Here is a 12,026-nt window from a genome sequence, read left to right as displayed (position 1 = left end):
CTCTCCTGGCATATTAACAGAGGGACAGCAGTTTCCTGGGGAGCAGCACTCCTGTCCCCTACCTGTGAGGTAAAGTTGTGTGTGTCATAGGCCCTTTGAAACAGATCCTGCTGTCCTGTTCTTGACCTTAAATACACTGTACTAAAGTTTATTGTAAGAGGTGAATTAATGAAAATAAACCTTTTATTTCTCTAGCATTCTGTTGTGCTTTTGATTTTTTTAAGTTAATGTACAGGGTGTGGCTGATGCTCACATTGGGTAATGCTGTTGAGTGAAAATTTGAATTCGTAATGATCCTTTTGGCCTGTTACTATTGTTTTTATTTTAGAACAAGAGAACATTCTCCCATGCTGCCATGGGGACTATATTACCTAAAAGACAACTATTTACACAGGCATCCAGTGGTGGGATGCTCAGAAGACTTTATTAGATACGCAGAACTATTTACACAAGCATCCAGTGATGGCTGATCACAACACTCCTAGCTAAGGGGAACTATTTACAACGGCGAGCTCCGAGTTGAGCTGGTGAACAAGATGTCCATGGAGGAGCTGTGCTGGTAGTAGTGTTGCCTGGCGATGTATTCCATGACATTGGAGAGTCCTGGCACCACGCAGCAGCTGACGGCGCTGCGGGTGATGCCCATGCTGTGGGCATCGTACCACTCGTTGGTGTCCTCCTCGTAGCACTCGGTGGCAACGGTGGTGCTGAACCCATTGAAGCCCCCAACCACGAACAAGAGGCCGTCCATCACCTCAATGCCAAAGTTGCTGCGTGGGTTTAGCATGGAGGGCACGGCGTGCCAGGCGTTGGCGATGGGGTTGTACGCTTCCACGCTCTGCAGCCGGCTGTTCCCATCAAACCCTCCGACCTGGGAATGCCAAAGGGACAGAGATTGAGAGGGGCCTTTCCTCAGGCAGGTCCTGGCAGGTACAGTGAGATGGGAACTGCTGCTGCCTCCCTGGCTGCAGTCTGGGCAGGGCAGAGAGCACCAGATCTCTGAGCAGGGCAGAGAGCACCAGATCTCTGAGCAGGGCAGAGCACCAGATCTCTGAGCAGGGCAGAGAGCACCAGATCTCTGAGCAGGGCAGAGAGCACCAGATCTCTGAGCAGGGCAGAGAGCGCCAGATCTCTGAGCAGGGCAGAGAGCGCCAGATCTCTGAGCAGGGCAGAGCACCAGATCTCTGGGCAGGGCAGAGAGCACCAGCTCTCCAAGCATGGTTCTTGCTTATTGCTCCCTCCTCTCTGAGCAGCTTTCCAAAGCACTTTATGCAACTGTCAATCTTGACATTTCTCCAGAGGCTGGATGCAGTCCATGGAGAGGATAAACAATGGATGAGCAGGCCCAAGTCCCTGCTCTGTGCTGCTGATGCTGCTGGCAGCAGCAGAAATTGCGTTCTTTGCTGCAGCTGCTTAAACATTGCCAAACACCCTTTTTATACCCAAAAGAGTGTGATGGGTGATAACATTCTCAGGAAGTGCATCAACCGTTCTGGCTCTGACATCCCTAAACCTCACATAAGCAGATGGCCACCCTGGAGGTGTGGGAGCTGCAGCCACCCCAGGGACTGCAGTGCTGGGTGGTGTTGGCCCTTACCGCGTACACCTGGTTCCCATACGCCATCACCCCAACTCCACTTCTCCTGCTGCTCATTGGGGCGATCAGGGACCACTGGTTTGTGGTGGGGTTGAACACTTCAGCTGAGCTGAGGCACTGATCACCATCAAACCCACCACAGATGTACACCTGGGGACAGGAGAGGTGGGAAAGTGTGAATGGGGTGGTTAGACCCTTGGTGAGGAAACATGAATGCTGTAGCAGGATTTTTGGGGTGTTCTGTTTTAGAGTGGGAATGGTGTTGTCATCCTGGGTTTGAAGTAGCAGCAGTGCAAAGAGTTGATGCCAGCAAGATTTCTACTCTTGATTTTCCAAGCTGCATGAAGCAGACAAGCCTGGTATTGTACCTATGGCCAGGAAAAGGGCTGTTTGGGCACCAGGTTGGCAGCAGTTCTGGAAGAGTTTTTGTACTCCTGGTTATAGCCACAACAGGCAGGCTACTTTATATCTGCAGCTCCAGGATTTCATAAATTGTTATGAATTTAAGTGTTACAGATATAGTGAAGGTTTATGTGAACTTTCCTCATGCTGCAACCCCAGCTTCTCTCATCTGGGGTTACTTTACCTTTCCATTCAGCGTGGTTGCACTGGCGTCACTCCTCTGCTCGTGCATGGGGGTGATCAGGGTCCACTGGTTGGTGTCTGGGTCATAGCGCTCCGCTGTGTTGAGCCTCATGTAGCCATCAAACCCTCCCATGGCATAGATGAAGTTGTCCACAACGGTGACGCTGACGTAGCAGCGCCGTGAGTGCATGGGCGCTACCTGCTGCCACGTCTTCTGCAGCGGATCGAAGCGCTTGACGATGTTGAAATAATCCGTGCCATCAAATCCACCGATAACGTAGACGTGGCCTTTCAAATAAGCTGAGCCATGATAGGCAACAGGGCTCTCCTGCTCCCAGGGGATGTTCAGCCACTTGTCGGTGCGGCCGTCGTAGGTCTCGATGGCGCTGGTGGCGCCGCCGCCGCTCCAGCCCCCGATGGCAAAGAGGATGGCGTAGGGCAGGCGCGGCCGGGTGAGGGGGTTGGCGTTGACTGAGGAACTCTGGCCGTAGGAGTTCAGGTCGTAGATTTCGGACAGGGCACTGATGATGAGATCTTTGCAGTTGGCGTTGTCTTTCACGTACTCGTGAGCTTTGACGTTGTTCATGAAGTAGTCGGATTGTAGGAGTGCCAGTCGAACCTGAAACGGGCAAGGAGGAGGTTGGAGTGCTGACACTTGTTGTGGTGTGATGTCGTGGTTTGCCTCAGATATCCCAGGTTTCTCCCTGAAGATTTCTTCCCCAGGTGTGTCAATCACCTTTCCACACCCTGACCCCTGCCCAGCACTGTCTGTCAATCCTGGCATTCGAGTGATTGGCAGATTCAAAGGATGCCCTCTACCCCTAGGGGGCATTGGGCCATCCAGGTGTCCTTTGTCCCTTGAGACCTCCTCTCCTGTACCTGGTTGGTGGTCCCCATATTCCTTTCCTTCCCCTCTCCCCTGGGTAAAAGGGCAAGCAAACCACAGGGACTGGGGAGTTCTGTTGGAGCAGTTGCTGCATTCAGAGGCCTGTGGGCCAGAATAAAGCTCTGGATCCAAACCCTCCATCAGAACTGACTCCTTTCCTTCACCATTGCCTTAAAGCTGCTCCAACAGAGGTAAACCCAAGGAGCAGACCCTGTTATGGGGGGAGGCTCCATCCCAGCACCACCAGAGCTCCTGCAGGCCTGGAGCTGCCTCCAAGCACCCAACTGCAGCATCCAGCCAGCCAAAAGTGTTTCTGGGGTGAAGCACCACACACCCAGCCAGCCAAAAGTGTCTGTGGGGTGAAACACCACACACCCAGCCAGCCAAAAGTGTCTGTGGGGTGAAACACCACAGTGCCGCTGTTTGGTTCAGCAGCAGGGCCAGACAAGCTCAGGCACGTCCTGTCCAGCAACACTGGTAATTATTCCAATAGATCCTGATGGTTTCCCCCTCAGTAGCCTTCGGGGACAGCTCCAAAGCTGCTCTGCACCCACCTTGCTGAGCAAGCAGGCGATGTGCTGCCTCCTGTTCTGCGGGTCATGAGCGATCCACCTCAGCACAGCCTCAAACACGGCTTCTTCTCGCCGCACGTTCAGCTCATCCTTCTCAATGATGTGTGCCAGCTCCTCGGCAGAGAGGTCTAGGAACTCCTCGGACACCTGGGACACCTCCTCGAAGTGATGCAGGATGTACACGCAGGCAGCTGCGCGCAGGTCGGGGCAGTGGTAATAGTCAGTGAGTCTGCAAATGCCAATGCAATTCTCAAAGCACAGCCTGGAACTGAGGAACTCACAGCACAGGCTGACGATGCCCATGACATTGAACTGATCTGCTGCAGCCAGCAAACTCTCAACGTTGTCCTCTGTGATCGGTACTGTCCCAGTGTAGGCGTAATTGATGATGAGACCCATCATTTCAGCTGAAATGCCAGGGATTTGATAGACCATCTTGCCTGCGCTGTCCCAGTTGGTAAACAGAGTCCTGAAAACATTGGTGTCGCCGTGTTAAACCCTGCCCCCAAATCCCCTGTGCTCCCCCTGCCCCCAGGACACCAGTTTTGGCACTGGTAGGAGCCATTCTGGGAGGCCCCGTGGTTTATTGATTAATGTTTTACTTGCTGGTTTTGTTTGAAAAAGGAGACACAGCCTCTGGAGCATACCAGAGCTGGAGGCAGCAGGGCAGGGGGTTTCACCTGAGAGGAGCAGAGGGGCAGAATCCCCCCATGGCCTGCTGCCCACGCTGTGGGGATGAGCCCAGGACAATGGGGGGTTTTTGGGAGCCAGTGCACGCAGCCAGAGCGTATTCAGCCTCTCACCCACCAGCACCCCAACTTCTTCTCCCCAGGGCTGCCCTCCATCCATTCATCCCCCAGCCCACTGGGGTGGGGTTTCCCCAACCCAGGTGCAGCACCAACACTTGGCCTTGAACCCCAGAGAGTCACAGGGTGTGGGGAAGGCAAAGCTGCCCCGTGGCAGCTGGGCCAGGCTCCAGCCCTGCGCTGCGTCTGGGGCTCCTCCAACACCACTGCCAAGAGCCACTGGTACATGGATTAATCCTGGTGTTCAGGGAGGTGTCAGGACTATGGGAAATCACCTGGTGAGAGGTTCAGGGCAGGTGGAAGTCCTGGGGAAGTGCTGAGGTGGGGTGACCTCAACCAGGGCATACTGTTTGTCCCCATCCCCTTGTGCTTCAAGCACTGACCTGAAGTAGATACTGCAGCAAGAGAGGATGAGCTTGTGAGCCTTGAATTCCACCCCATCTACACTGATGATCACATCACAGAATCTCCCTTCCAGGCGGAGTTCATTGGAGATGCTGCAACTCCTATCGCTCATCTTCCTCTCCATGGCGGAGGGTGAATATTTGCTAGGTGCCAAGCTATCCCGCACGTTGGGGCCAGAGGCAGTGGACCTTGCTGAGGTGTGTGGAGCACTCTGGTGTTGTCCCCAAACATCCAGCACTGAACCCCCTTGCTGGTTCTGGACTGTGCCCCATAATGACATCACAGATGCAGGGCTGACCCAGGCCCAGCATTCTGTGGTTGCCCCCAGGCCTTACTTCCCCAATCCCGGGTTATGCTGGCTCCTGGACCTGCCCTGTCTTGGTGGAGCAGGACCAGCCATGTGCTGGCAGCCCTTCAGGAATATTCCACTGCCCCAGATGTGGGCATCAACCACTGCTGAAGTGCCTTGTGCCACCCAGGAGGAAGCTGAGGTACAGTCCAGCTCCTGCCCGTGCTGTCACACACACTGTCCCTGCTGCTTTGTCACTGACATTGTGCTAGGGGAGGTTTAGGTTTGTACATTGGAAATGTTGGGATTTTTTTTTTCCCGATTGGCCTGTTTATCCTTGTCACAAGCTGCCGAGGGCAGTAGTGGTGAATCCTTATCCCTGGAGGGGTTTAAAACAGGGCGGTAGTGGTGGATCCTCATCCCTGGAGGGGTTTAAAAGTCTTGTGCACGTGGCACTTTGGGACATCGGTCACTGGTGGCCTTGGCAATGCTGGGGATGGTTCTTTGAGGGCTTCTCCCCCACAGCGTTCTGTGACTCAGCGCTCTCAGTGTTCCAACAGTGTACGGAGCGGTTCAGTGCCAGGAGCCCTGAGGGCACGCACGGCGACTTTTCTTTTTATTTTAATTTTTTTTTAAATTTATTTTTAACATATCTGGCCTTCCTGGCTCGTCGCGGGGGAAACGCAACCGCCGCTCGGAGCCGCAGCGGGGCGGAGCACGGGAGGATTCTCCGGTTCTCCGGCCGCAGCAACCGCGGAACGCTCCCGGAACGCTGCCGGAGCCCCGCCCGGCGCCGCCGGGCCCCGTTCCGGTGCCGGGCCCCGTTCCGGTCCCGCCCCGCGGCTGCGCGGCCCGGAGCGAGCGGAGCGAGCGGCGATGGTGAGAGCGGGGCTGCGGGCCGGGACAGCGGCAGCGGAGCGGGGCTCGGTGCCCCCGGAGCCGGGGGAGCCCGGGGCGGCACCGAGCGCGGTCTGTGCCCGCAGGTGCCCGAGCTGGGGAAAGCCACGGTGCGGATCCGGCAGCCCGAGCGAGTGCGGGAGATCATCCAGGCTCTCCGGGAGCAGGGGGCGGCCAAGCTGCAGGTACCGGCCCCGCTGGGCATTGCCTGTGCTCTGTCCTTTGCTCTGCCGCTCCTTCCTCAACCCCCGGCCCCGCTGGGCACGGCCCCTGCTCTGTCCTTTGCTCAGCCGCTCCTTCCTTGTCCCTTGGCCCCGGCTTCTCCCAGCTCTCGGGGCATCGTCCCTCTCTGTCCTTTGCTCAGCCGCTCCTTCCTTGTCCCCCGGCCCCGCTGGGCATCGCTCCTGCTCTGTCCTTTGCTGCCTTTCCTTATCCCCCGACCTCGGCCCGGCTTCTCCCAGCCCTCGAGGCATCGCCCTTGCTCTGTCCTTTGCTCAGCCGCCTGTTCCTCGTTCCCCGGCCCCGCTGGGCATCGTCCCTCTCTGTCCTTTGCTCAGCCGCCCTTTCCTTGTCCCCCGGTCCCTGCCCGGCTTCTCCCGGCCCCGGGGGCAGCGCCCGCGGCTGGAGAAGGAGAAGCCCCCGAGGAGAGGGAGGAAGTGAGTTCGGGGCTGGTGGCTCCCTCCGGACGGAGCTTTTGGCTCCCGGTTGTGAAACATGAACTGTCCCCAGCGCCCCGCACCGCCCAGGCGGGGTGAAGCCGCTCTGCCCTTCGGTGCCGATAAGAGCTGCGGGGTTTGGGAGGGTGAGGGCAGCATCTGTCTCTGGATGGTAGGAGTGGCCACGGGAGGTTGGTGGTGCTGGGTTCTCACGGGTGACAGCACCTTGGACCCAGTGCAGAATGCGCTGGGTCATGCAGGGATTTGGTTTTCTCCCCTCTTGCAGGTCATTTCTGACTTCGACATGACGCTGAGCAGGTTTGGTTGCAATGGCAGGCGCTGCCCCACGTCTCACAGTGAGTGGAAGCCGTTGTTTTTATTGTTGCTGGTTCTGTTTGGTTTCTATGTTTGTATTTGATGTGGTTCCTGTCGTCCCCTGTGCCAAGCCTGGCCACTCCATCCTGTCCTCCCCCATACAGGTCTGGGCCTCACTGCCTGGTGCCAGCTGCCCACTGCAGGAGCCAAGAGCCAGCTCCAGGGCTGGTGCCTTCACCCACTGCCCACGGGCACCGAGGCTGCTGCCAGGGGCTCAGAGTGGGAACCAGGGGCTCAGAGTGGCAGCCAGGGGCTCAGAGTGGCCTTGGCACCCCACAACGAGCCTGTTGACTCAGGTCACAGTGTCACCACAGCTTGTACTGGGAAGAGCCAGCACTGAGACACAGGGGAGCTGCTGTAGAAACTCAGTTTATGATTCTGTGCTGCATCATTTTGTTTTCTTTGCAGATATCCTTGATACCAGCCGAGTTATCAGCGAGGATGGCAAGAAGAAGGTGGGTGCTGTGTGTGAGGCTTGGTGGCTGTTGTACCTGTCACTGGGAGGTCACACTGGCTGCTGTGGCAGCTCTCCCACCTGTGGTGGCTGCCAGGATGGAGTGAGAAAGTGTCCAGGCTGCATTTCAGCCAACTGTGACCGGAGAAGTTGAAAAAGGGAACTCGAATTTGCATGTGCAGCTGTGTGTTTCAGTTTGATAAGAGGAAGAAGGGGAGGGTTGTTTGTACCTGCAGCATTTGGGGTGAAGTGAGGTGAGGGCCAGCCAGGCTGCTGAGAGTTCCAGGTATGCTCACTGACAAGGTTTTGGGTGTGTTTAGAAGAGCAATGCTTTGGAGGACTGCAGAAATGCTAGTTTTGTTCAGTCTTTTCAGACCTGATGTTCACTTTGTTCTTTTCCCTCTGTGTGACACTGCAGCTGAAGGATCTGCTCCACTATTACTATCCCATAGAAATAGATCCCAACCGGACCCTGGAAGAGAAACGTCCCCTCATGGTGGAGTGGTGAGTGCTGTCTGTGATCTTGACCTTGTCCTGACAACCTCTTGTCCCTGAGGACTTCAGGACATGGGGCTTGAACCATCCCTGGCCTTGGCAGTGATCCCACAAGGTTTAATTGTTGTTTGTGCTGCTGAGGGCCTCTGCCTGGCAGCTCTGTCACTGCTGCCCTTCCCACACCAAATCCAGGTGGACCAAGGCCCACGAGCTGCTGGTGCAGCAGAAGATCCACAAAAGTGACATTGCCCAGATCGTCAGAGAGTCAGAAGCAATGCTCAGGTACAGGCTGGGGATGTGGTGCTGAGGTTTGGGTACAGGGATGTGATGCTGAGGTGCAGGGTGGGGATGTGATGGTACAGGTTGGGGGATGTGGGCATCTTGGACACCTTGGCTGCCCACAGCCCTTCTCTCCTGCCCTTGTAGCTTTGCTCACTGCTCTCCAGCCCTGTGAGCAGTGCCAGCCTCCCTTGCTCACTCCCTGAGGCTGAGTTCTGACTCAGAACACCAGACACAGCCTGAGCTCACTGCTTGGCTGCAGGCTGCTCCCTTGCTGCTCTGAAAGCACTGCCCCTCTCTTGGGCCTTGGCAGGGAGCACCTGAGGGGCTGGTGCTGGGCACAGCTCCCCGTTTGCAGGGCAGAGCTGTGTTCTTTGCACTGCAGCTGCCAAGCCTTATGCAGGCCCTTGGCTCAGCAGCAGATCTCACCCACAGCACAAAAATGTTGTGCTAGAGCTCACTGCTGAAGCTGATCTGGCAGCTGTGGCTCTAAGGCTGGCTCAGGGAGCTGGGCTCTGCCAGGTTGCTGCCAGCCTCAGGGAGGAGATGGCTTTTCATGAGCCGGGTTTTACATGGAATTGTGTCCTGGCAGACTGGGGAGAGCCACAGGTTGTTCTGCTCATCCTCCCAAGCAGTCTGACCTGTTCACATCTCCTTTCCCATGGGTGTGTGTGGGCAGGCTGTGCCCTGTGCCCCTGCTGAGCAGCTGGTGTGCCCAGGAGGTGCCAGGCAAAGGGCTGCAGTGCTCCAGGCTCCCACAAACACCCACCCAGCTGCAGCCCCCAGAGCTCTGGGGCTCTGCACAGGGAAGCCACGGGTGTGCTGGGGCCACAGAGAGCTCGTGCTGCCTGCAGAGCTTCTGTTTGGGCAGGGGCAGGGCACCAGGTGCCACTCTGTGAGCTGGTAACACAGCCCTGTGCAATGCACCCTGCTGCTCTAGGGATGGCTTCAGGGAGTTCTTTGATGAGCTGCATAAGAACAAGATCCCCCTGTTCATCTTCTCGGCTGGGGTTGGGGATATCCTGGAGGAGATCATCCGTCAGGCCAACGTCTTCTACCCCAATGTCAACGTGGTGTCCAACTACATGGCCTTCAGTGATGAGGTGAGTCCTTGCTGGCACCTGTGTGCTCAGTGTGTGAGGAGAGTGGAGTGGTGTGATAGTTTCTGGGTCCCCTGTTGGAGGAGGAAATGATGAATTTGACTCCCTGTTCTTAGAAGGCAAAAATATAATATAATATAATATAATATAATATAATATAATATAATATAATATAATATAATATAATATAATATAATATAATATAATATAATATAATATAATATAATATAATATAATATAAGTATAGTATAATAAATATAATATAATATCTATAATATATTATAGATATTATATCTATATCATATATATCATATATAATATACACATATATATAATATACATTGCATTACATTATATTGTATTATATTATATTATATTACATCACATCACATCACTTTATATTACATTATGTTAATTGCACTATATTACATTATATTTATTATATTTCATTATATTTATGATATTATAATATATTACAATATATTAAATGTTATAATAAATTATATTATAATATTTATAAATTATTTCTATTTTATTATTTTAAAAATATTTTTATTTATATATTATATAAATTATATTTATAAATAATCTATAGATATAATAAATAAATACAATAAATATACAATAATTTATAAATATTATAATTTATTTATATTTTATAATTATATAAAATATAATTAGAAAATTATATTTTATTATATTAATTATATATAATAAATATAATTTATTTATTATATTTATTATATATAATAAATATCTCAACAAGATACTAATTAAAAACTTGTGACTCTCTTTTCAGAGTCCAGCACAGCTTGACTGTGGTTGGTCATTAATTCAAAACAATTCACATGTTGGATAAACAATCTTCAAATCACATTCCAAAGCAGCAAAACACAGGAGAAGCACATGAGATAATATTGTTTTCCTTTTTGTCTGAGGCTTCTCAGCTTCCCAGGAGAAGAAATCCTGGTGAAGAGATTTTTCAGAAAACATGTCAGTGACAGTGTGGGGCTGGGGCTGAGGACTGGGACGTGATTAATAGTGACACCATGGGGCTAAGAGCTGTCTGTCTGTCTGTCTGTGCTCAGGGAGTCCTCACACACTTCAAGGGGCCCCTCATCCATACCTACAACAAGAACAACTCCGTGCTGCAGGGCACAGGGTACTTCCAGCAGCTGAGCACCAGGACCAGCATCATCCTGCTGGGGGACTCCATGGGTGACCTGACCATGGCAGACGGCGTTCCCAGCGTGGAGAACATCCTCAAGATTGGCTTTCTCAATGACAAGGTGGGTGACAGGAGCAGTTTGGTGCTCCTAGGTGCCAGCAGGGAGGGGCAAGGGCTGCCCCAGTGATTTGGGTGTGTGAGAGATTTGTACGAGCTCCCATGGAGTGTACAGAGGGACCTGGGGGTGTCTGCTGTGTCTGGGAAATGCTCAGGGTAGTTATTGACCCCTTTTTGGTGATCCTGACGCTCAGCTGTTGTCCTGGCAGGTGGAAGAGAGGAGGAAGAAGTACCTGGACTCGTATGACATCGTGCTGGAGAGTGATGAGACCCTGGACGTGGTGAACGGGATCCTGCGGTACCTCCTGGCTGAGACGTGAGCTGGGGGCTCTGTGCCAGCTCCAGCCACGCAGCAGGCACTGGGCAGGGATTGTCCTGCCCAGGACACAGCTGAGGGGCTGCTGGGGCTGCCTGGGCTCCATCCTGACCTCACCAAAGCCCTCGGGCAGCCCTGGAGCAGCAGAGGTGAGGTGGAGGAAGCTCCTCCTCTCCCTTTACCCCAGCTCTGCCTGGCCCTGCAGTTCCCCACCCTGGCTGACTCTGCCCTGCTCAGGCTTCATCCCACTGGGAATTCACCCCTCCACCTCCTGAGGCCACAACAAACCATTCCATGTTCCAGACAGAGATGTTCTGCACTGCTCATTCCACCCTCTTGAGGGTGGGATGGAGATAATTTACCATGGGCTGAGGACAGACCCAGTTCAGATGTGTCACTGTGTTCCTGGCTAAGAAAACAACTTTTTCTCTTTGTCCTGTTCTCTGTGGGCTTCAGAGCTCTGGGGCTGACTCTGGGCTGGTGTGGCTATCACATCACCCAGCCCCACATTCCCCATGTGCACCAGCAGCTCTGTGGCCTCATATCTCAGCTCATCCATCCTTTTAGCACCAGTACAGCTCTTATTGTGGGAATAAAACCTTTTCCAGCCGTCCCTGAAGGCCCCAGAGCTCAGCTGCTGCTGCTGCCCAAAGCCAGGAGTGAGTTTGTCTGCAGGGATCAGAGGGGTGGGAATGGTAGGGGGGAGAGGCCAATGGCAGAATTTTGAATTTTAAACAATGTTTTACCTGACTGTGTTTGTGTAATAAATTTCTGGGCTGATCCTGGGCTCTCAGAGCAGCAATAGGAAAAGAGACCATTTTATTTCTGTGTAACCTCTGGTTATGTGGGACTTTGGGAAGAGCAGATTTGTTCTGTTTTGGAATAAAAACACAAATGGCTAAAGCTGGGTCATGGCTGGTTTGTAGCCAGCACTGAGGGGCTGGAGCTGCTCTGTTCCCTTGGTTGGCGTTGGCAAACTGCTCCTCATCCCCATCCCACCAGAGCCCCTCAACCCTCACTGGGTGCTGA

At 53.3% G+C, this 12,026-nt stretch overlaps 2 protein-coding genes across 2 annotated transcripts; one reads left to right on the top strand and one right to left on the bottom strand.

The window, feature by feature from the left end:
• Positions 1-499: 499 nt before the first annotated feature.
• Positions 500-5,011, bottom strand: KLHL10 (kelch like family member 10). The gene is made up of 5 exons (XM_059489249.1): positions 4,830-5,011; positions 3,623-4,109; positions 2,184-2,801; positions 1,598-1,747; positions 500-871 (listed from the first exon to the last, which is right to left on the bottom strand). The coding sequence occupies exons 1-5, from the start codon at positions 4,973-4,975 to the stop codon at positions 500-502; spliced, it is 1,773 nt and encodes a 590-aa protein (XP_059345232.1). The 5' UTR covers positions 4,976-5,011.
• Positions 5,012-5,929: 918 nt separating this feature from the next.
• On the top strand, positions 5,930-11,900 carry NT5C3B (5'-nucleotidase, cytosolic IIIB). The gene is made up of 9 exons (XM_059489263.1): positions 5,930-6,019; positions 6,124-6,222; positions 6,980-7,049; positions 7,477-7,523; positions 7,941-8,026; positions 8,210-8,299; positions 9,237-9,399; positions 10,485-10,685; positions 10,891-11,900. The coding sequence occupies exons 1-9, from the start codon at positions 6,017-6,019 to the stop codon at positions 10,999-11,001; spliced, it is 870 nt and encodes a 289-aa protein (XP_059345246.1). The 5' UTR covers positions 5,930-6,016; the 3' UTR covers positions 11,002-11,900.
• The last annotated feature ends 126 nt before the right edge of the window (positions 11,901-12,026 follow it).

The sequence above is a fragment of the Ammospiza nelsoni genome, chromosome 26 (assembly GCF_027579445.1).
Source record: "Ammospiza nelsoni isolate bAmmNel1 chromosome 26, bAmmNel1.pri, whole genome shotgun sequence".
NCBI lineage: Eukaryota > Metazoa > Chordata > Aves > Passeriformes > Passerellidae > Ammospiza > Ammospiza nelsoni.
This window is presented reverse-complemented; position numbering and strand designations above follow the sequence as displayed.